The sequence below is a fragment of the Melanostigma gelatinosum genome (genome assembly GCF_949748355.1).
Source record: "Melanostigma gelatinosum genome assembly, chromosome: 2".
Lineage (NCBI taxonomy): Eukaryota > Metazoa > Chordata > Actinopteri > Perciformes > Zoarcidae > Melanostigma > Melanostigma gelatinosum.
The window spans coordinates 5,920,244-5,945,456 of record NC_136635.1 but is presented as its reverse complement, the minus strand read 5'-3'; the positions used below and the strand labels follow the sequence as shown (position 1 = coordinate 5,945,456).

Here is a 25,213-nt window from a genome sequence, read left to right as displayed (position 1 = left end):
GTCTCTCCTCCTCGCCCTCCCCGTCCACATCAGTAACCTGAGCCGGCTGGGCTGATTCTTGAAAATGTGTTCCCAAATCGGTCAAGTGGAATTATCCTGTCTTTGATGAATATGTTTTTAAATAGTTCATTTCTCTACAGTGTGAAAATCAGCAAGCAAACTCTTAAAACTTGCTTGAGTTGTATCATCCAAGTGATTTATTTTAATGATCCGAGTGATTTTCATGCTGTACAAAAAATGAACCGTAAACCAGGAACAGCTGGAAGAAAAGGCGTACGTCTTCCTAACACTGGTATAATGAGTAGCAAAGACACGCACTGCTCATCAACCCGTCTCCGCTCTTGCGAGATGAAAAGGGAGTGGGGAGTGTTTTGGTTCTGGCAGTTCAAGGTTTAGTTTAGGGGTCGCGGGGGGTTAACAGCATTTGCACACACCTGCTGTTCTTTAATGAAGAGGATTAGTCCGTGTTCACATGAGCCTGCATGGCCCGAGCCCACCCTGCTGCTTACAGCGACATCATATTAACAACACATGGGCCGCGGGTCATCTGTGAAGTTTCTTAAAATTGTCCTTTGACAAAACACCAGAGCGGTAAAAAGTCCATTAAAAACTGCGCGGTACGTTAGCTGCACCCTGCCACTGCTGTGTTGCGTTCGTGGTGTTACATCCTGAAGTTAAGGGCCGTGGCTTTGCTTTGTGTGGCCCTTGTTTTATGTCACACCCACGCAGAGATACAACGGATGCTCCCTCTCTTGTGTCATTTCACAGTGAGCTGACTTTTTGAAATGAACCATGAGTCCATCTCCTCTCGAGCTCAGAGGAAAAGCGTTACTGTTGACAGAAAGGAAGCGCTGCGAGAATTAGCCACATGAATGAAAGTTGAGGGAGGAGATCCCCTTTAAAGTCTGAACCCTTTCAGCCAAAGAGGTCTTTAAACACTTTCCAAACAAGGAAAAGAAAGAAAGTGGACCTGTTGTCCAACTGTGTGACAAGATAAAAAAGGAAGATAAGGCAGCAGCGGTCTGAATTTAAAGGATAATTACTATTTATTACAACTTAGGGCTTATTTTTATACCCACGGTTTCCATCTGTTGTTGTAAGATTGCTGTAAGACTGGAAGCAGGGGAGACAGCTACACTGGCTCCGCCCAATGCAAAATAATCGGCCTATCAGCACCTCGAAATTTTGCACTTTCTCTTTCTATAGGCCTGTGGGTTTCCACATCCTTGTAGCAATGTCACCACATTGTCCCAGCCATTAACTTGATGAATACCGTGGTCTTATTCAAAAAAGTATAACAATTTGATCTAAGTAATAAACTGGAATTATCCTTTAAAACCAAATCAGTGCCTGTATGGAAACTGTGATCCAACCTTCAGAGTTACAGCCGAATCGCTGTCAGAGGGAATCTACGTGACCCAACCTGCTGCAGAGCAAAAGGGAAGGGGTGAAGAAGAAGAAGACGACGAGAGGAGGAAGGAGCACTACCGAACTCTGCTCGGAGCAGTGGTTTTCTTTTGTTGCAACGGGGACAGCGTGAGCAGATGTCAAGTTATCGGCGAGGACAAAGCGCCTACTGAGAGTAGGGTCGAGGAGGAAGGCGGTGCAGAGAGAAAAGAATGGCCTTCCTGGTTATAATAACAATAAAAACAAAAAAGTCACAAAAAAACTATAAAAAACAATGTGCAAACTTCTCTCATATAAATAGACTACAGTCAACGCATTGTAGAGCACCATGGGAGACAGGAGGAGGTTAGGGTGGTGTGTGTGTGGGTATGTATAAGTAAGACGTAATGCTTGCTTCTAGTCTGTGTGTGTGTGTGTATGTGTGTATCAGTACAGTATTGGATCTACTACCACATGTACTAAGAGCTGCAGGAGCCGCCGAGACGGATGGATCACTGGGAGGAGGCTTGGATTAGCGGAGGGCGGCGTCTATGGTCCGATTTAAGTTCAAAGTTCAGAGTCCCCGTAAGTTCAAGGGGGTCAGACCCAGTCCTGCAGCGAGCGCTTGCAGTGCACCAGCAGCCGCGGCGCCCCCTTGCTCTGCAGCGTGTTGATGATGGCGTAGATCAGTCCCAGGATGCACAGCACCAGGACGAGCGGGATGGTCACCATCAGGATGTTCATGGTCCGCTCCTCGCTGTCATCCACCTTCAGCACCACGTCCACCTCGTTGGTGTCCTCCTCGCGGTGGTCTTCGTCTTTGCCGTCGCCCGACTCCTTACCCGTGTCCTCGTCCGTAGCGCCGCCGTCCGTCCCCTCGCGGTCTTTGCCCTTGTCGTGTCCATCCACGTCCGGGTTGACCGGCGGGCGGTTCACGTCCGGGTACTTGCGTCCTGCATCGGCGTCCGTGTCCGTGTCTCTGTCTGGGTCCAGGTCCACGCTGCAGCCCATGAAGTCTCTCAGGATGGACTTGGGGTAGCCTGGCTCGCTCTTCATCCGGTGGTTGTCAAACTTCCAGTACTTGGAACCCTTGTAGAAGAAGGTGTACGCTGGAGAAAGCAAGGACAGCAGAATATGTCAGCCAGCACAACAACCTGAAGTCACATACTGTTCAGATGAAATAGTTCTAGTCAGACGAGAAGATTGATACCACTCTCATTATTTGTTAAATGAAGCTGGAGCCAGCAGCAGCTTGGTTAGCTTAGCTTAGCTTAGCGTAAAGACAGGAAACAGCTAGTGGGCTAGCTGGAAACAGCCTTTCTCTGATGGTTGCCTGCCAACCTCACAGTGACAACAAGTCTCCAGGAAGTCACAGCTCCAAGTCAAGAAATAGTCCCACGCATTAAAAATATTTATACTTTTTATGCAGATTCTATACAAATTAGTAAATTTTAGAGGTAAGCAGTTCTTAAAATTGTTTATTTATCTCAAACAATTTTCTTTTTCAATTAACTGTCGTTAACAAGGACTCTTGGAGACTGGATCGCTCCATTCTATTTCCACTCTAACCGAGCACAGCACAGCAAAAAGCACTTCACATGGAGGCTCAAATTCACACATATGCCGTCCCCTCTCTGTCCTGATGGTTGCATGACCACACCCTGATTCTTTGTGTCAGGCGTGTCTCTGTCCCCCCCTAGCCCCTCCTTGCCCCTTTTTCACACACACACACACACACACACACACACACACACACACACACACACACACACACACACACACACACACACACACACACACACACACACACACACACACACACACACACACACACACCACTCTTCCTGTCTCAGCTCACCACCATCATCGCTGAGGAAGGCCCCCTTGGGAGAGGAGGGCACCGACGATCCCCAGACGTTGATTGGTTTCGGGTAGCCTCGGTCGGCCAAGCGCGACTGCTCGTTGAAGCGCCAGTACCTGCAGAGATCAGCGGAGAAGAATGTTGTTCGCGTTTGACAACTCTCTACTCAAGAAAAGAGCAGACTTCTTCCAGAGTAACAGAACATGGCGGGTCTACATGGGGGGTGTTTAACGGTGTAACGGTACGGTTTACACTGGACATTTCTTCTGTGTGTAACTGCACGAGTGAACCTGAAGCAGATCAGTGAGTCACACTGTGCTAAAGTGTCAGTATTTTCATAATTAGGTTCCGAGTCATGTCCATCTTTATATTGAAATAAGAACAAAAACTAAATATAAAGTAAATGATCAAAAACACGCGTGAACATTCTTTAAAGCTAAAATCAGAAATCCATCACAAAGTGGAGTGTTTGTCTTTGCAGCCTGTGTCTACTGTTGCACCCGAGGTTACCATTCCACTAGCCATACATGCTAAGACATGCTGTGTGAGGCTGTTCTTACAGGCACGGCGATGCTTTCAGCTAAATGCTAACTTTAACGCGCTAACATGCTGGATGATGCCAACGAGCTCTTGTTTCGCAGGTGTAATGTTAGCCAACGTATTTTAGCGCGTTAGCATGTTAACACAGTACAGCTGATAGGAATGTCAGGTCATAGAAAAAAACATTGGGCACATCTGACCAGTAAAATAGTCACTTAAAATAAAGGAGACAGACAGTAAAAGGATTACAGTTCATCCTGTGTGAGACATGAACGTCGGCATCAAATGTCACGCTCGTCTTTTCTCTAGTTATGAGATATTTCAGTCTGGACCAAAGACACTAGAGCCACACCGCTAGCATTGTTAACAAAAAGACTGACTCCATGTATTTGAGCATGTGCAATGCATTTGGGATTTGTTCCATGGAACAATAGCGAATCAAACTAATGATATACTGATGCATACTTGTCTCCTGGGTAGCAGGTGAATTAGAGGGCTTTCATGTGATGCTGACAGGTTGCAGGCTACGTACCAGTCTCCTTGGAAGAAGTACGTGTAGCCGGATGGCTCCCACCAGATGGCTGTGTCTATCCGGTCGTAGGGGATATCTTGACCGTAATCAACCAGCTCCATTGGATAGCCCTGTTCCAGGTTAGCCTCCCGGAAAAGCCAGAATCTGTTTCCTGAGGAGAGGAGGGGAGAGGAGAGGAGAGGAGAGGAGAAGAGAGGAGAAGAGAGGAGAGGAAGGTAGGGGAGAAGAGAGGAGAGGAAGGTAGGGGAGAAGAGAGGAGAGGATGGTAGGGGAGAGGAGAGGAGAGGAGGGGAGAGGAGAGGAGAGGAAGGTAGGGGAGAAGAGAGGAGAGGAAGGTAGGGGAGAGGAGAGGAGGGTAGGGTAGAGGAGAGGAGGGTAGAGGAGAGGAGAGAAGAGGAGAGGAAAAGTGCTTAATGGTGCATACATCGGTATGTTCCCTATCCACCCCCACTCATAATAACCCTTATGGACTCTGGAAAGTATTAGCATACACAATCTCACTGTATGTCATGTGCTTCCTGGCACAGAATATGTTCAATTATTGAAACTGAATGAGGAATAAAAAAAAAAGAGAACAATAAAAACAATCGGAGAAGCCAGACCAGCATTTGCACACTTGTAAATGATGTGAATGCAATAATGATTTGTTGGCAAGCAATCAAAAAAAACAGAAAGGCGGAGCGGAGCACATCACGGACTGTGGAGATTTGGTTGAGCTCATAATTATCCATTAGGAGCGGCTTGTCTCATGTCAGGCTGGAGGGAAGGTTTTATTGTTTTGTACTGTGTCAGACAGGGGGACTCCGTTCCTCCTGGCACCATTACAGCTCTGCTCTTGGCTTCAATCCGCCACTCCACCCCCCCCCCCCCCTCACCCACCCACCCACCTACCTCCGGGCCCCTTGCTCCTTGTTTAAAATGAAAGCTCTGCACTCAGCATCTGGAGAGAACAAGAGGCTGACGCAATGCTTCCCAGGGCTGCTGGCGTGCACGGGCCCTGATGTAGAATCCCATGACCTTCCCTGACAACAGCGCAGCGCTTCAGTGAGTTCTCAGTGCTGTGTAACTGCTGCTTTTCACACAGTTTGGGTTCTATTACAGTTGGACTTGTCTTGGATCAAAACAGCTGTGAAACCCCTGGGTAACACAACAGCTGTGTAACAGAAGAGAATGTCTGGATTGCATCTTACAACGTAGATATTCCATATATTTGATGTCCAAATTGATTACTCCCTCCATCCACCTCTCCATCCATTCATCCGGATTAAAAACCTTTCCCTTAAGCCTCCATCAATACACAGAACGCCACGTTCAAACTTACTTTCTTGGAAGTTGTTCAATTGAATTTGGCAGTTAATAAGAATGGACCGCAGTTCTTGTTGACATCAGCAGATAGCTCACTGTTATAGAGTCATTACTTTAGAATTAGGTGCCTGGGCGAATATATCAGCTGATATGGTGTTGGTGGTGTTGGATGAGTACGTTGTAGGTTTCTTGTTTTAGGCCTCTTGTTTTTTGGGGGGCGGTTTTTATCATTTAATTTTTCTAGCTAGAAGAACGTCAGAAAATGAATAATTTAGGTTTGACTTGCTATTTTAATTATACCTCAGTCATTTTTATATTCCTCACCTAAATAAGCCCCAAATTCAATTTGGAATAATCCTGTTCAGACAGCCAACATGCATTACATTGTCAATGCAGAATATGTAGTGTTTACAGGAAACACCAAGCTCAGCACAGCAGGGAGTGATGACAATACGTTTCATTGTAATTGCCGAGACACAAAACCTGTTACTTACTAATTATTGAAACCACCAACTCATGTATCTACTGACCAGGTTTGTTCAACCATAACTTTACATGCAATGCATTCACTCACATGCATCATTCAAAACTAAAAGCCTGTGTGTGTTGTTCACTCAACACTGCCAATGAAATACCACATTCTATGATCGATCACCTGCACCCAGAATGCACCTGTGAAAACACAATGAGATCACCTAGAATTCAGAGCTACAGCACCATGAATAGGATGCAGGTCTCTTTGGCATTCACAACAATGGAGGCCAATTTTGAGAGAGATCAGAGGACTGTAATTACAATATACTGTATTTAGTTTACAGTATACATTCATGGCATCTTCAGATGAGGTTATTGTGTCTGATACATGATTATTGAGCATACAATCTGCATTTATGTTAGTTTCATGCTGTATATTTACAGCAAATAACTGACAAATGAAAATGACAATAGTGTTTTATGGAAAGAGTTATTTTGTGTGTAGAGTTTCGACAAAAGAGGGCCGTTGTTTCACAAATTGTGCAATTACAAAAAACTGTATTGTCAATTATATCTATATATACATATACATATATACTGTATACATAGATATGTAGACTGATATTTGTGGGTTTCTGATTCAATGTGAAAGGCATGCTGTGATACTGTCATTCTATGCTAAGACAAGAACACCCCTCTCTCTTGTGCGCTCAGGTCCGGCAGTCCTTCCTTCCCTTTTTCCTTTCCTTCCTCTTCCATTTCTCTTGTTCTTTCTTTGCTAATGGCCTGCAGCCAAGTGTCACACTGAGAGGCTTGCCGATGACATCATCATCCTCCTCCTCATCATCATCATCATCAACAGCTGCCCGTAGCTCCCAGAGTCCAGCAGCATTAAAGACCCGGTTCTTTCCTTTGCGTTCCACTAACTTTATCCACCATTGTAAAAGACAAGCTGCCCTCAGTAACTCACATTGCAAATAATGAGCTGTGCTAAAAGAGATTTATACTCCGCATGTAGAATACATTATGTTTGGGGGGGGGGGGGGTATCTTCAGCATAATCTGAAGGAGATTAAAAACAAGTTCCAGAGTCTGTTTTACTGTTGAAATCTGAACGCATTAAGACATGACGGGATGGAATGACCATGGAGCATTAGAATGCATTGTAATGAGGAAACCAGATGGTGGACGGTTCTCCATGTAGTTGAGGATGTTAACGGGTTTGCAAACTCTGCACGACTAGAACACTGCAGCGTCTTATCTGCAAAGATCAAAGAGAAGAATCTTTCCACCTTAAAGAGCTGACATGCTGCTACTACATACGTAAGACATACTGACTTATGATCAAAACTGTCCTACCACAGCGTCCAGTGAATCCAACTGATTGAGTAATGGCGTGGCAGAGAAAACGGCGCCGCGTCACTGGACCCTGAATGCAAACGCTGGTGTTATTTGTCACTCTTACTACTTGAGCAGGAGCAGTGCTGCGACACAACGTCTGCATGTTACTCTGCTGCTTGCTGTAAGACAGCTCGTACCCTCATTTTCTCAAAGGCTGGAGGTCTGTCATGCTCCGTGACAACAGTGACAAGCTGATAATACCAGAAGAAGTTAATTTCGGACAGGCTCAGGCCTGTTTTTACTGCAACAATAACCAGAAACATAGACCAGTGTCTTCAAGAAATGCATTTTAGATGCAAGACTTTGAGTTTACAGTTTCTCTCAATCGTTACATCACACTAAAATGTGGTGCTTATATATATACTGTATATACAGAGAGAGAGAGAGAGAGAGAGAGAGAGAGGGGACCAGTGTATATTTCTAACTACACAGTATTTACAGTATTGGCCTGGGGAAACAGTCACTGTGATGTTGATGAAGTGCTGTGGCCAGATTCAAACGATAGCTGCCTACAGCACATTGATCTGTATGTAGAATACTTTACACATCTGACTTTGTGTTTGTTGGGATGTATACAGTATTTTGGGGGGGAAAGGTTTTTGTTTATATTACAGTATATTTCTGTTTCTATATTTGAGTATGAATTCTACAACCAGAATTACCATTTACCAGTTATGTCGTCATTTACATCCATGTCTGTCCAAACTGTCATCGCTTTATCATTTGTATCATATTAAGACATTTGTGAAAAATGAACAAGCATATGGATTATCGAGTTATGGCCAAAAACCTGTTTTGTGAAGTCAGTGACCTTTGACCACCAAATAATCAATTCATCCTTGAGTCCAAATGGAATGTTTGTGCCAAATTTGAAGAAACTTCAGCATAAAATGATTTTATGACAGACTATACATAAATGTATGGATGTAAAAAGCACAAGTCTCTGATAAAGAATTCATACTAGAATTTTACATTGTATTGTTTTCCAATCATAGCAGTTTTACATTGAGCACATAAGTGTTCAACTGGCTCTTAAAAATGTCATATGATAGTGTGTGTGTGTGTGTATATCAATTGAGCACAAAATACCATTTTGAGAAGACAGCGTTGATTTGAATGCAGAGTTTTATTTTGCAGGAGATTAGTGGAGTTTTAGCTTTTGTTGAGTTGAGTAAAACTGTAGTATTTGTTTAATACAATTCAAAAATATGATAATTGCAGGATTCTGCTATATTAAACGTTTGATTCGACACTTCCTCCCTGACCTACAGCATAAAAGCCAACAAGTAATGGTACTGACCAGTTATCATTTGATTTCTAAAACACAGCGAGGTACAGATGATCTTTGCTGCAATAAACCCAGCACACCACGTCTTCTTTAGTACTAAAACTTGCGTTGTGTATCAGCATTTGCTTACCTTTAAAGAAGACGAACCTGCCGTCGTGTCTCTCGTAGGCAGAGTCTATGTCTCCGGGCAGACCCCTCCAGAAGTGACCGATGGGCATGGGGTAGTTATCCAGAACCCTGTTCCTACGCACCCGCCAGAACCAACGGCCCTGAGGGGGAAGAAATGAACCGGTGTGTTTTGAGTGTGCGTCGTCTCTTATCGCCAGTTGAACACAGCTTGAAAGACTCATTGGTTTCTCTTTGTCTTTCTTAACTCCTGAGGCTCCAAGCCAAAGTAAACCAAATTCCCAAACAGCTTCAACACGTACTGTATGGCTTCATATCTCATTCTAAGTATATTTCTCTGAGGTCCGACGCTTGATAGTCATCATGCCAAGCAAACTGCGGCCTTCAGGATATCTAGACCAGAACCTACAATAAACTAACAACAGCGGATCCCCGGCAGGCTAATAATAGTCAAGTCTCCGCTCTGGTGGCTCTATTGCCCTCCCTCTGTTGATCACGGCCGGATACCAGAGAACTTTCATAAAAGAACTGTCATCGGTGGCAAGAAACAAGGAAAATCACTGGTGGCGCATTTGAACCTGAGCATAGAGCACATATATCTACTCTTTATGCTGCGCACACGCGCCAGCAGACAGATTTACACCAGCAGCCCTCACACTCATTCTGAAGTGGTGAGTCAGTAGCCCTGCTCGTCCTGGATAATGTAACGGTGAAACGCTCCGTGCTGCTTCTTTCTGGCAAGCACAGCCGGTTTTGTCCTTCACACAGGACACTCTGGCAGACAGGACGGCGCAGAACGGAACGGAGGCAGCTGAGGGATGCGAACCAACCTCCGTTTGTGTGGTCTGACAGCCGCTCCTCTGCGGCGCCCAGATTAAGACTGAGTTGACCATATTAGTCCTCGGCAGAACAGAGCGCATCTCCGTGTGCGAGTTTCAATATGGAGCTCTGCTGGCCGTCTCTACGTCCAGCCCTCTGCTGTGAAGAAATACTAGAAAAGAAATGACAGCCCCTTTCTTCTTATAATGGACAGAAGAGAGAGTGGTACAGATGTGCTGAGGATTGCTCCCACTCTCACACGGTACATTAAGTAAGTTGTTCTGCCTGTGCAGAGCGAGAGCAGAGAAGAGCCATGTGTCCACCGTTAATAAGTGCAACATGAGGACAATTTAAATATGAACAGCGCAGTGAGAAATGAAGTCCACTGCTAAATGACAATAAAACAAAGGAATTAACAGCAGTCAATGCTTGCCGACAACATTTTGAGACAATAATATCTGATGTGCATATGTCACCTGTCAATCTTTCTGATGCACTCTCTGACCACGGGACTATCAAGAAGTGAGAAAAGACGCAAGGCTGGAGCATTTCCAGAGAATATGGACACATGTTGACCTGAGATGTTGCCATTCCATCGCGTTGCTGCAAACACCGAACAGCACCAAAGTTATTACAATTCATCCTGAAAGGGGCCGTGAATGTGTGAACCAAAGTTCATGGCCATCTGTCCAATCGTTTTTCACTAAAAAACAACAAATGTAAACTTGCTGGGTGACACTCGTTGGGAAAATGTCATGGGATCACAGACATTGTTAGGATGCATCCTCTGGGGACTATGAATGTCCGTTCAAAATGTCATGGCAGTCCCACAGATAGATGTTGAGATGTTTCAGTCTGGAACAAAGCAGGGAAACCGACAATGCAATGCATAGAGCCGCAGCGCTTGATGGCTGAACATGAAGAAACAAGGGGCCGGTCGGTCATCTGTATCCGTTTAAAAACCACCAGAGGGCGAGGAAACAGTTAATTATGGAAACTGATTAACGCTATCCAGACTAGCTTCATGACTGTGGATGAAACTCAAGAACATAGACATTACTGGCTGGGATGAAACCCAAGAGCACAGATATAACAGTTTGACCACGTGCAGCACTTGTCCAGGCAGCTGTACACCAAGTCTGATTACTACTGGTCAGTGTCAGAGAGGAGATATTCATAGGCTGATCTCTGTGTGTCTGGAAGGACAGGGCTCTGTTATGTTTGACTCTCCGACAACACTAATGCAAACAGAAGCACCTGCATCACTTTTTTCCATCAGCTCAAAGTAGTTTTATATTTCACTCTGGACGCTGGCCCGTCAGACGGCTCACTGGGATCCAGTTCAAGATGTGGCTCATAGCTTGATGCTGTTGGATATCTTCAGCTGTTTGAATCCCTACTGCTGCACTTCCCCGTGAAATGTCAGATATCACGACAGCATCTCATTTTCCTTTCCTTTCCTGGGTGTTCCCTGTCCAGCTCTGTCTGATATCTGCATACCTCTTCAGCGCTCAGCGCTGCCAACACTGGACACCTCCTCTGACCCTGAAACACATCCTCACTTATCTGTGTAGAGCTGCACTATGTATAGAGCATCACCGCACGGATCCCGAAGAGGAGAAAGCACACAGGGAGAAATGGAGTCGTGTTTGCTGCTGAACTTTCAGTTAACTCAACGTTGAGAATGGCCACAGCAACGTCTTGCATTATCGGCACCATAGTCGGACCGGCCAAAACACAAAACAAGAGCGAGACAGATGAGTCGTCGGCCCACTTTGATGAAGCACAAGCCCACATCCTCCTCCCAAACCTTGACTGACAGTTTGTTAGTTCAGGATTTGCAGTTCAAGCGTTAAGACAGAAGACAACAGTGGATAAGCTAAGCAAGGTTTGGGTTTGGCTAAATGACTATGTAGCAATATCTGGCGCATTTCTGTTGAAACATTCTTTCAAAAAGTTCAACTTTTCACAAAGTCAAAAGTGTCACTTTTCGTAAACTGACCGACCACAGACTGGATGGGGCGGGACATTAAAATTTTTTTTGATTTGTGTTGTACTCATTGTTATGCATAAATGGTTATGATTGTTGACTAACCCACGAATGTAGACCATATTTCTTGCACAAGGAAGTGTTGGTTGTGTATTTCTTAAACTGCTGTATCATCCAATTATGATTATTATTCGACGACTGGTATCTACCATGTCAATACATGACTCAAAACTTTATGCAGCTAATATGTTAATATCATACTGGTCAGATGGTTCCAGAGATTCTTCCATCTTTGTTGCCGTTGCCCTTGTGCCAATATGTGCTTCTTCTGGCCAGTCTTCTCCAAAGAGCAACACGTTCCCCTTGTTTTATTGATATCTATTTCACTTGAGTTGTTCAAAATGTTGTTCAGTAATCTTGTTTCCATAAATGTGGCGTGGGTCACTGGGAAAGGTTGCGGTGGTCCGGTCTAGAAGTCTGGGGCCATTTTTCATCCCTAATCCGTCCCTGATCGACACTCACCAGGAAGCATTACCTCCAGGATAGGTGAAAACACTGAGCAGATGTATAACAACATGTGACCACATGGCTGAGTTGCATAATATCAGAAGACCTTAAAGATTCAATAAATAATATGAAACAGCTGACAGCAGCTTCAGCCAACAGCGAAATGACTTGTTCTGGCTAAAACATACCTCCTAAAGGTAAAAAGCCAGCTAATGGGTCTGCTTATGAATGTTTTGTTTGGGTCCAGGGGCTCTTTAATGCAAACACCTGACCACACTCCGCCCTTTTAACAGTGTTCCGCCTCATAAAAGACACTGGCCCTGTTGCTTTACAATCCTCCAGGACCTGATTGAAAACAGACCCCTTGTTGGCTGTGCACAAGCCATTTGTTTCAAACTAATTTATTGACACAGTTAAGCTGTCAGGACAGCTCCTCTGCTGGAAGCCCACTGCATTTCCAAGCAAGGACATGTAGTAAACCACTGAGGAGGTCAACATATCTCTTCTAAAGTTGTATGCTCATCACTAAGAAGCTAGCAGGTTAGGAGTTCAAATCCTCAAACCAGTTACCTTGAAGACGAACATCTCTCCTCGGAGCACAGCGACCGTGTCAAAGTTCCCTTCACAGATATTGGGTCCATAGTGGTCTGGTCTTTCGGTGGTCCTGGGGCGGTCAGGGTGCCGAGGAGGTGTCTGAGGGGGCCTGGGCTCCGGTCGACGGGGTGTCACGGTGGGCAGGGCCTGGGTGGGGCTGCCGCCTGGTTGACCTGTATGGACAAACGGACATGAGGGGGGTGAACATGTTTTATCACATTGTGCATAATGACAAGATATAAGGCTGAGTGAATGAAAAGAGAAGAGCACACTAAAGCTCAATACTGCCTCATTTACATGAATGAAAGAACCGGGTATGAATAGGAATAAACTTAAGGTGAGGTTAGTGTCAAAGAGTCAAAACTGCTTGAAGGAATAGTTCAACATGATGTACATACATCGGTTTGTTTTCTTGCCGGGAGTTAGCAGAGAAGATTGATACCACTCTCATATACAGTACATCTTTAGGATACAGACAGATACAGCGAGGAGACGGTTAGCTTAGCGTAGCATAAAGAATGGAAACTAACTATACAATTATCGTGGCCAACATAATTCACAATAAGTATATTATGATGATAATCTATAGAAAATCTGAATGAAAAAACAAAACAATTATAATAATGCTACTTTGTTTCTATGCTTTTTGTCAATTTCTTTGGCAAATGAATAACACTCAAAATACAAGTGTAGGAAGATGGAGGAAGTCTGTGACCATAACCAAACATTTACACAATATGTTTGATATTATTTTTGGTGCAGATTAAACGAGCAGGAAATAAACGTGCTACTTAGCGAGCTTTAGAAAAAAACAATCCCCTGCTTTCAGTCTTCATGCTAAGCTAACCGTCTCCCGCCTGTAGCTCCATATTTAACTGATATGACAATGTAATCAATTTTCTCATCTAACGCTCAGCAAAAATTTCCAGAGATGTCGTACTATTGCTTTAATATTTCCAAAACACTAATTGAAAATAGATTCCAAAATAAATCAAGTCAATCTATTGGTATTGGTAAAGTTGTCTTTGACAGAGTGGTCCTTTTGTTGTTGTTCTGTTTCTATACTACAGAAAGTGTGAAACACCACACTGTAATGAGAGCGTCGTCCACTAAACAGCCTACCATAGATCTGCTGTATGCCCCGCAGATCGTCCTCGGGCAGCTGGAAGTTCTCCGTCTCCATCCATTGGTAAAAGGGAGCCATGATGGCCAGCGGGTTGTTGGAGTGCTCTAAACCCAGGGCGTGGCCCAGCTCGTGCACCGCCACCAGGAAGAGGTCATTACCTGTGTGGACAATCGTAACATATGCACTTCATTTTGTTTACCCGTAATCTCTGGAAAGGGATTGCTTGAGTGTATTCAGAAGAAGAGAGAGAGAATAGATGTAGCCCTCTGCATTCATACATGTGTGTCTTATGAAAATCACTTATGGGGCCGCATCCAGAGGGAGCAGGAAGTCCCAATAAATATATTCCTGTAAGGTCATCTCTGAAGGGACTTTGGGTACTTCCCCTCAGTCAACACCTCTTTGTTGCCCGGCCCTGCTCTCCGTGAACTCTGAACTCACGAGCCATTTTGTCTGGCGAGATGATTGGTCGGATTTTAGCGCGAGTGACATCATGCTGTCAGGGGAATTGGGACACTGCTGTGTGTGGGGGGGAAGGGGAGACAATCTGGATGCCTGTCCTTGTGCATCTCCTCATTTGCAAAAGACACACACACACACAAGGACACACACAGTGCACATCTCCCCCACCATCTGTAATTTCAGAGTCACATGAATGTCCTCGCGGTGTCCTAAGCTGTGAGGGGACAAAACAGCAGAGGGGGCGAGACGGAGTGCTAGAGGTGGCCGAGGATGGAGAGAGAGAGGAGATAAAGAGGCCTTTGTGAGGTAACTGTGACAACCGCTCAGTTGGACGGACAAAAGCAGCGGCAGACTTCAAAGGTCTCAGCGAAGTTAGGAGTTCAGCCAATGCAACTATTGCTTTCTGACTCCACATTTTGTCATTCAAGTCCCACTTCAGCTCTCCGAGGCATTGTTCGCTTGTTTACCACGTCTCACTCCTCCCTGCGAAGGACACGCACACTAAAGCAGCGCCACGACAACCAAAGTCTCTCTGCCAGTGACTTACTCACACTAGTCTCATCTGACCACAAACAATGAAGGACTCTGACCTTTATGTCTGAGTGAGGTGTGTTTTAGGGAGATGAAAAGAGCAAAAAACTGTTTTTGTTCGAGCCTCCGTGTGAAAAGAAGGCTGGTTAATGGCACTGTGCGTCACAAGCTTTACACCAACACAACTGTTCTCCGCTGACCAATGAGACTGAGCTCAAGGGAAAAGGGGAAGAGAAGCAACCACGACTGCAAAGAACGGATGAAAGGTATTTGTGCTTTTACCGCCAACTGACGTCGCATTCATTTTTTATGTGTAGCTATTGATCCCTAAGCCAAAGCCTGTCTCTGTTTGACCCCGCCTAAAAGGAGGTCAGAGGTCACGATTCTGGGCAGGGCAGACGACTTCTCATTTTAAACAATTCTACTGTTTCATGCGAGGTTAAGATACAATCTCCTTTACCTTTGTTTGCCCCAGCATATAAACAGTGGTTCTGGAGCAAGTCTCCTAAAACATCTGCGTCAGTACTGCGACACTGGTGATCAGTAAATGGGTTATTTGTCCGATTGATATTTTCAAATTGTTTATTTTGTTCAACTAACAGTGTAAAACCTAAAAATATTCAGAAGCAGAGCATCTTTACATTTGACTAACTAGAACCATAGACTGGTTGCTGTTTTGATTGATAATAGCCAAAAACAGATCTACTGAACAAAGTTTGATTGATGCTGTACAACACAAAAGACAGTCACCCAATCAGCCAGTCGGTGGATCAATCTGCATGAGTTTCGCCAGCAGGGAAAAATAAAGACAAAATTCAAATTTCACCACCAGATTTAGCATTCGTGCGAGAGGAAGATAGTAGGAACGCTGAAGTTGAATGATGACTTCATCTGTGAAAAGTTTGACTAATTAGACAACTCAAGTCAGACAGGATTGTAATTTGCTTCTGCTTTGCTTTTAAGCAGCGCGGTGCAACAAAGGGACCGGTCTAAAGAGTGGAACACACTCCCACTTACTGTGGCATTCCTCCGTCCCTGTGATCTGTCCTGCTGCACATCCCACACACAGCTGATCACAGAGATACACACACACACACACACACACACACAGTGTATCTGTCTGTTGTGTGTATGGAGATAACAGGGCAAGAAAGCCCATTGTTGCGAGAAAAAGAAAATCCATCTGCAGGGTTAATGGGTGCACAGCAAGAGGAGGAACTCTCAAGACTTGTCTTAATCCTCACTGCTGCATATGATGAGCTTAGTGCTAGACATTGGTGTTAAGCATTGTAATTGGGTTTGGGGTTCATCTTAAAGAAAGTGTTCGGATGGGTTTGGGCAATGATTTCAGCAAACTGAAGTCCTCAAAAGAACAAAAGTCCAAACACGTGCCTGGCGCTGCTCGTACAGAGGGATCACAGAGGTAATGGATTAGAGTACGTCAGAGGACTACAAAGAGGTCGGCTTTGAACCTGCACAGAGGTAAACGGAGCAGCCGGAGCCTGACAAATGAGAGATGATGTAGCTAGCTGAGCCGTGCCAACTCTAGTTAGGGGTGGAGCAAAGCGATGGGGACAGCTGTTTGCAATCAGCTATACAGATCCATTACAACCGATACATGACACGACACAGGGCTGCAAACTGCTCATCAGCTGGAATGGCCGAAGTCCTAAATAACCACCGACATCCCTAAAGACCGAAAGAAAAAGCTTCTCAACACGGCAAGCTGTCAACGTGTGCATCAAAACGTTTCTGGTCCTAAAGACCTCTCCTAGAAAGGTGTTTGTTTTCGATTAGCATGTTTGGAACGACATTTCCTTCCCACTTGTTAATTCTGCTTTCAGTTATTTTCCTTTGTAGCATTTGGCCGTGACTAAAGAAAACCACCACTGTCCCTAAAACCGCAACGCAACAGACGTTCCCTATTCTTCCGGCGGTGAGCGTTTACCTTGTATGTTGTGGTTTCCTATGGTCCACGGTTCATCCGAGTCAAAGTGGGTGTCCCCGCCCATTCCGGGTCCGGGGAAGTATGCGTGCGCCAGGAAGCCTCCCTCCCCATCAAAAGGAGAGCTGTCTCCATGGAAGCCCGAAGCGAAGAAGATCATGATGTCGGGCTCCTTGCGGCGTCCGTATTTGATCTCCTGGTAGGGAATCTCCTCAAAGGTCAATGGGGTCACCCTCTCCCAGACTTTGAAGGCCCGACGGATGGCTTCGTATGAGTTGTACTCTCCGATCTTGGGAGTGTAGTTCTGGATGCTACGGGAACAAATGAGGGAAGAGGGAAAATAATATCACTTTGTGGATTCATGGGCAACAAAGGAAATGAAAAACATAAAAGCTGAATTCATTCAAATCCCAACTTGGAAACATTATTTATTTTTTTACAGTAGCCTCCTCCAACTCGTAAGACTAGCAAACGGTCTTTCTGTTACCTGTAAGTGAGGTGGCCCTTGTTCCATTTATGTCCCGTGAGGGCAAAGCGCTTCCGCCGCACGTTGGTTTTGATCTGGCCTCCAAACTTGTCGGGCACGCCGCAGCGGGGTCTCTTCATGGCGCTGAAGGAGTTAAAAGGAAGTCAGCGGCAGGAAGGAGAGGAGATGAAGGGGAACACCATGTTAAAACCTCCACTTTCTCCTCTTGATGTCTGTGTTCTTTGTGTTGTTTCATTTAAAGCCGCCGAGTGCTGCCAGCTCACGGATCCTGTTCCTCAAACGGAACTCATCCTGTCCTAGTTACAAGTCCATGTTGACAAATTCTAGGTCAAACCATCCTATTAAAAACATTTCAGTGGCTCTGCAAAACTACCAATTGAACTGCAGTTTGGGGCCTACAATGTGTTGCAGGACAGTGGTCCATGTTTCTTCTTCTTATGAGTGGGTGTAAGTCTTTAATCCGTGCTGACCTGATGGTTTGAGGGTCCATCTGTCCAGTGACCTCCAGGCTGTAGAACCGCTGCATGTCGCTGATGGCGTTGGACAGGATCTGAGCCGATCGCATGGTGGACATCTGTCTGCTGGCCTGGGGCAGGTACCCGTACATCCTCAGCCATGACTGGAGACAGGAAGAGAAACACACAGGAATCTGTTACAGATACTGAGTATTCCTAAAATAAATGTGATACTGAATCAAGGCTCACTAGATTGATATCGACATATTGACAGAATCAAATTCATAAAGATTTACCCAAAGACAGAAAGTGTACACAATCGGCCTTTATTCCCAGACGGTTTACTCTACACGGACGTTTACGATCTAGAAGTGAATTAAGACAAGAACATGCAAATAGAAATTATGGAAAGTGACTGAAACTGTCTTTCTCCTTCTGTAATCATGAGGTTTGCCCTGGCACTCAGACGGACACCCGTCTCACTGCGAGGCCTACTCTACTGGTCACTGCATGTAATAGAGCCCACCGATGAGAGGAATGGATGGGCCCAGTTGCGTGATGCCATCCTCCGCCATTAGAGCAGATTAATGCAGTAACGTCTGATCAATCAATCACTGACAGAGGCTGAGCTGAGTCTGACAGAGACCGACAGCCTCTCATCCATCATCATGATCATTGGGATCAATTACGGCACTAGATGACGACTGTCAGCCGCTACATATAGAAGGCCTCTGATGAAGTAGCACCTCTGAAGGTTAAGCTTTTACTTCAAAAGTTCTTCTGACAGCAGCAAAAATGTTCTTCAGAAAGCTCATTTGCCAAAAAAGAAAAGAAAGATGCACTGAAATAAAAGATCAAATGTTGGAAGTAAAAGCAGAGGATCTGTATGTAATTCAACAAGTCTTAATGTGCTTCTTCTGGTCTCTTTCTCTCTTTAGGTTAGAAAACATATTCCATAAAACGCATCTTTACAATTTGATGTGAAAACACGGCACACTCAAAGGAGCCTAGCGGAGAGCCAGCCCGGTGTCTCTAAAGTCTCTCTGCTGGCGGTCCAGGAGGTCCAGGGTGCACACCGGGCGTTCGAGCCCTCAGGCCCTCACAGCCCGCTTCATCTTTGTAAAGACAGGCTGCTATGTGGTGAGCTCTGTGGGTCTGCTACTCCAGCAGTTGATGCCCTTTTCAGTTATCACGTATTATTACATATAGTATTACGCATTATTATATTAATATCATACAGTGCAGAGCTAAAACGCTAAACACTTTCTAATACATGTGTTGTGTCACCCTATACTTCATACTATACTATATGTACACAAGTACTTGAACTACTGCTGGTCAATTTGTATTGGCAGTCGGAGCACACATATCTCATTATTGCACAGTAAACACACAACACTAAAGCTTTTTACTTCAGTCTGTTGTACATTTCTCCACTTGCAGTTTACTTTTTGTATCTGAATAGAGACGTAACTGATTTTCGATATAAGTGCAGTTGTCACCACTATCATATTTAGTTTCTTCTTCTGCTGCTGTAACACCTCATTTCGCCCCGGGGATCAATTAAGAGTTATCTCATCTCTTTCGCATGTTATTAACACCTTTATTATTTCCTCTTGCAGACGTAGAGCTTAAAAAACTTTTTATTATTTGAGCATTTTCTTTCTCTCTCTCTGGCAGTCCACTCTGTGGGTGAGTGTGTGAGAGCAGGAAGAGGAGTACAGAGGGCTGAACTTGACATGACCCTGACCAACCCCTGCCTTTAAGATAAGGAAGCTTCAGCAAACACACACATACACACACTGTCCAATGCAAACATGCACTTCCTGACACACTATCTCAATACTCTCTCACCCGAACACACACACACAGGCGAGGGAAACAGGTGGCAGGGTTCACAAAACACTCTTCTCATCTGAAATAAGCTAAGCGTTCATGTTTTCATTTGCTACACAATAGCTAAGATCAGTAGAGAGCCTTTGACAGTTTGTAAGCAACAGATATGCATGTATGTGTAGGAGGAACCTAGCGTGTAACGTGTTCATGAACAGAATGTCAAACACCATGACAAAGGGTTTTTTAAAGGGAGCTACAAGCGGTCCAGCGGTGGTCAACACGTTGAATAGCTTGTAGCCGGTGTTACGGTTCAACCAGAGGCCGTGTTAACTGGTGGCTTTCTCGTAGTGCGGGCAGCTGTTGAAAACACCAACGTGTCCTCGTAAAGGCCTTCGATCAACATTAAATACATACTCATCTGTGTTTATTGCCTAACTTTCCTTGCTAATGTGTTTTTGTTTTGCGTTTAGTTTTTTCATGAAGTGATTAAAAAAGCCACTGACCCTTCAATCTCTTGAGATGCAGAGTATTGTTCTTACTAAATAGATTCCACTCGTTGAGTTGAAGAGAATACAATACATGGATTTACTAAATCACAAAAACAACTAAGCAGTATTTCATGTCACTTAATGGTTCATATTACATCCTGCCTGAAGATAAAAACAGGGCGCTTGTTTTAATGCCCCCCCCCCCCCCCCCCTGTGATCTGCATCTCCACACGGTCGTCATTGCAGCAGTGATAGCACTTGATGAAAAAGGGAAATGCCTTCACGTCCGTTGGCGTTTGTGTAATCTGATGTTGTCTCTGCACACTTTGGGACAAGTATGCAGTCGGGTTAACGCGCTGGGAGCTGCAGCGCCGTCGGGGAAGATGTATGGAAGCACGAGAACCCGTTGCCGCCCCTCGCCTCAAGCAGCAAAGCACCTCAGTGTGGCCGCTCACCTTCCCTCATCAGCTGGGCTGAATACAAAACAAGAGGGAGAGCCTCGTGCATGCACGGCCTCGTCTACTAAATCTTTCAAAGAGTCCTTGAGCTCACCTGCCAAAACCAGACCCAGCCATATACAAGGAGTTGTAAAAGCTGCCAAGACCGTGTGTGTGTGTGTGTGTGTGTGTGTGTGTGTGTGTGTGTGTGTGTGTGTGTGTGTGTGTCCGCTACAATGTCAGCCAAGATACTAACAGAGCTTTTATGGTCCGCTGCCATCTCTTACCCCCCAAAGTCCGACCACAGAGGATGAATAAGTAAAAGGAGCAGCGGGACAGACGGAGACACGGAGAGGTCCCTTCTTCTTCTGCAAGGCGATACAGAGTTATGGACAGACGTGGGACCCATGCAGGGACACATAGACGTGATTCTGCAAAACGCTGGAGAAAGCGTGTAAATAAATGCACGATCACCCTAACGCATGCTCAAGAGACTCCCATTCCCCTGTCTCGTCCCGCCGGCCGCTGTAGCAACGCAAGGCTTTGAGGACATGGTGACAGCCAATCACAGGGGAGCGGGAGGGGGGGCGGCTGGAATGCGAAGAGACAGCATGCTGCAGATTACATGGATACAGAGAGGATATGAGATTGAGGAAGTTGTCCCGTTATGTGCAGCAATGAGCCACAGATTGGCCCCTCAGATCGCTGACATCTCTCTGCTTTAGCTACAAGTTGCTGTCGTGCACTTTTAGGATTCACTATGCGCAGCCGGTCATGACCACGTTTCTTTCTCTCGTCCTCTTCCTCGCAAGTTATCTCTCACAGCTCTCACAGCTCTCTCTCTCTGTCTGTCCGTCTGTCTGTCTGTCTGTCTGTCTCTCTCTCTCTCTGTCTGTCTGTCTCTCTCTCTGTCTCTCTCTCGCTCTCTCTTCGGACAAAAGGCTCCATTGTATTTCCTGGGATGCCTTGGAGTCCCGGGCACCAGCATGCTTGTGCACTGTCTTGTGTGTGTGTGTGTGTGTGTGTGTGTGTGTGTGTGTGTGTGTGTCCCAGTCCCAGTTAGAGAACAGCTGTAACATTCAGCCATCACATGCCGCACATCTGAGACCGACCGCCGCCGCCGTCTCCCTTCCGTGTCCTCCCTCCATCTTTGTCTCACTTTCCGTCTCTCACAGACGACTCGGCCACAGGTTTCCTTTCTTCAATCAAAACTTCTCAGATTCTCCTCACATTCATGATCTCTCTCGCTCTCTCTCCGTCTCTTTTGCTTCGTTCTTCTCCCTTCCCACCTCGTCCTCTTTATCCAGACAGAGTGGGAGTACAGGTCCCGGGCCAAACCCTTAACACATGGATTGAACTACATCTGAAGGATGGGGATCACATTGAAAACGTGATTCAGTCGGGAGTGGGTGATGGTTTCTATTTTCATATCGTCTAAACGAGTTTACGATTTCATCGCCGGGGGCGGCAGGAGTAAGAGGGGATGTGGGGGGGCTTTATTATTTTATCCTTCATATCACAATCCAAATCATATCTATGATGATATCACTACTCTTACGTAACACAGAGCAACGTTCTGGTGAGCCGGCATGTGGAGAACAGAGGCGCTGGGTGTCAGATAGAAAAAAGAGACTGAGAACTGGTTTGTCGTGAAGTTAGTTTAAGATTCACTGGTGCTGATGTACGGGGCTCAGCGTGCAGACATGTAGCTCCACCAGAAACCTCTCTAAATGCAGGGTAGGGCTAATACTAGAGATTATTCTTATCTAACATCTGACAGCAAGTTAGTTCAAATCACAATACCTAATATTGGCTTATTATCCCTTAAAGCATCAATATACAGGCCTCCTTCCAGTGTGTAAATAACCTGTAGAGTACTATAGTTTCAACACAAACCATCACAGTCTGGATTCCTTTAACGTCTCCATCATAGAGGTCAGGGGGCAGGTCTTCTTTAAGTCATCATGTGCCAGCTGCTCGTATACACGCAGACACCTGCTGCTGCTGCTACACATTCAAATCACCTGAACTTGTCAGCGACAGGTGCTTATTACAATTTCCCACGAGGCAACACAACAACAACCCTGGCGTAATAAATTGACTGCTAATGGAACAGCTGTGTTCTGCACATTAAGGGTTTTAAGAGAGTAGTGTGTGGTGCCCTCTTTATGTTCTCCATGCTTTGTAATTATGTTAGTTATTAAATAAATAGCTACCCAGTAAAATAACTGCTGGGGGGGGCAATGTTTTTTATCGACTTGATTTTTACGCAAGAATAGTCTTTCTTCTCCGATGAGTTATGTAACCTGAATTCATTTTTGTTGGAACAGCGATCATCAATAAAGCTGAAGCGCACCGAACTACCAGAGATTCATGCTTGTAACCAAATGTTAAATAGACAACATGGGCAATGCAACTGTTACTATTTTCACCTGAGACACACATACACACACACACACACACACACACACACAGATTTAGCAACAAGTGCTTAGGAATTCCTCATCAGTCAACGCATTGTGTAAACCCTCCATCTCTTGTCTCAGTAAGACACATTCGCAAACGCCTGCACACACACACACACACACACGCACACGCACACGCACACACACTACCTCTTTAGACAATGTTGCAACCTGGCTGACAAGCAGACGACCCCCGCCCCCCCCCCCCCCGGTCACTGATATTTTGTTAAAAGCAAGCTCACCTCTAATGACCGGGTGGTCTCTCTATCTCTCTGTCTGTCTGCCTGTCTGTCAGTCTGTCAGTCAAACAACAAACAAAAGCTCCACCACTAATCACCTTGTAGGCATAAAGTCAGCTCTCATCCCTCTCGAAAAAAAAACAAGTGTGCTGGCTGACTGCCGGACTGGCGAAACAAAAAATGCAGGAAGTGCTGGGTCACGTTCCAACTTGCTACTTTGGCCTCTAACGGCACACCTAGAAACTGTATGCAGGTGTCCCTAATGGTCAATAGGTCAGGGGAAAAGACATTACACATAATATTAGCCAGACAGGCCCCACTGTATATTCTGATTCTGGTCTGTGTTACGACGATCACCGTAAAGAAACAAGTTTGATTCTAAATAACGGCTCCTTTAGTGATGATCGGTACAAGTGCAATGAGCATGATAGTGTTTCGCTTTTGTGTGTTTTCCCATTTACTGAAATATGTTGAGCACAAACCTAAATTCTAGCACAGTAATTATTAAAGGAGGGTCCAGAGGCCACAAAGTGGGGTTTTTTTGAGAATGGTGTGATGGGGGTGTCCAGAAGAAGAAGAAGAAAACATCTTCATCAAACATGTCTGATTACTGAAAGAGGTGGAGGTCAAAAGAGTGTTTAAGGATTGCTGAGGATAAGGTCATATTATTACAGACTATACACCTTGCCATTCAAGCAAATAAACCACATGGTTAAAAATAAGAGTGTGTTCAGGGTTTCATTATAATAATACAATTAATAGTAGTATCATAACCCAGATGTTGTGCGCTGGATGGTCCTGCGTTCTGATTGGCTAGCTCGTGTCCCAAACTGTTACACAGGTAAATACGACCACTCCATGTCAGTTGATTTAAATTGAAGCACACGAAAATAACCATGCATCTATAAATAAACACAGTAGTAGCCCACTGGCCAGTAAAATTGTGTTTCTACCTCTGAGTTGTAGGTTCCGTCATCCTCCGCTCCCCGCGCCACGAGCGCACAGAGCAACAGCGCGAGGAAAGTCCGTCTCCAGAGCAACCAGACGCAGCTGTTCCGCGAGGTGGGAGCCATGGTCCGGGCGCGTGGGGTGGAATCAGTCGCCTTTCGTCGTGGTTCTATCTCGTCTTCAACGAGTTTTACTCGCAGTATTGGTCGTGTATGCATTAAAAGCCCGAATAAAAAATAACTATTATAAAGTACTCCCAAGAAAGAATGTTACGATAAGTTTTCAACAGTGCGCGAGCGTCCAGGAAAAGAGCTCCATGCCAGTTTTACAGTGAGAGCCGCACTACAAACTGAGCTGAGTTCGCTCATGTGTGAGCCTCCGAGCGCGCACTGTCTCACTGTTCTTCACGTAGCCTACTGTTATCTAGCGGGTTACCCACTAGTGAATCAATTACTAACATGTTCGAATCCAGTGATCTCGTGACAATGCCTGTTGATGTGCAGTTAAAAGTCCACCCTGAGAAAGTTGCAAACTTTAGCCTAAAAGCAGCGACCAAATGATGAGCCCAAAGTTGACCGACTCCTTCGGCAGAAGCTTCGCGCAGTGTCGTTGCTGTAAGCGAACGCGGCTGTTTTAGCTCGCGACCTTTCTTGTAAACAAATATACATAGATATATGACGTGCCTTCTACGTCCAGCTTTCCCTTTCCCCAGAGGAAGCCGATACTTAGCTCTAGTTGCTATCTGTCATGTCCCGGTTCAGTGGCTCCGTGTGTTGTCTCCCTACCGGAGCAGGGCGGACTGCGGCTCCGCAGCTCGTGGTGTTTCGGCACCTTTTACGAACGTTTAGATGCCAGCGTCAAGTGTGACGGTACGGCAACGAGGTGTCCCTGTCATGACTTTCACAATAAAAGGCAGAGTAGCCCGACTCGTCCTGGCGGACCTGATTGTAATGGAAATGAAAAACAGAATGA

The 25,213-nt window shown here is 45.3% G+C and overlaps 1 protein-coding gene across 1 annotated transcript; it reads right to left on the bottom strand.

Annotated features, from left to right (window-relative positions):
- Window positions 1–25,014, bottom strand: LOC306792130 (matrix metalloproteinase-15-like). Its single transcript, XM_079289150.1, has 10 exons — window positions 24,247–25,014; window positions 17,844–17,992; window positions 17,374–17,496; window positions 16,890–17,197; window positions 13,945–14,106; window positions 12,799–12,995; window positions 8,917–9,055; window positions 4,320–4,470; window positions 3,245–3,363; window positions 1–2,495 (listed from the first exon to the last, which is right to left on the bottom strand). Exons 1-10 carry the CDS (start codon window positions 24,457–24,459, stop codon window positions 1,987–1,989), a joined length of 2,070 nt encoding a protein of 689 aa, XP_079145276.1. The 5' UTR covers window positions 24,460–25,014; the 3' UTR covers window positions 1–1,986.
- Window positions 25,015–25,213: the final 199 nt, after the last annotated feature.

Bases quoted from the DNA above. Each gene is read 5' to 3' on its own strand.
- LOC306792130 (XM_079289150.1), bottom strand. From the start codon at position 24,459: ATGCATACACGACCAATACTGCGAGTAAAACTCGTTGAAGACGAGATA. The intron at 17,497-17,843 runs GTCAGCACGGAT...TAACTCCTTCAG, and splicing joins ATGGACCCTCAAACCATCAG to CGCCATGAAGAGACCCCGCT. The intron at 3,364-4,319 runs GTACGTAGCCTG...TGATCTCTGCAG, and splicing joins TACTTCTTCCAAGGAGACTG to GTACTGGCGCTTCAACGAGC.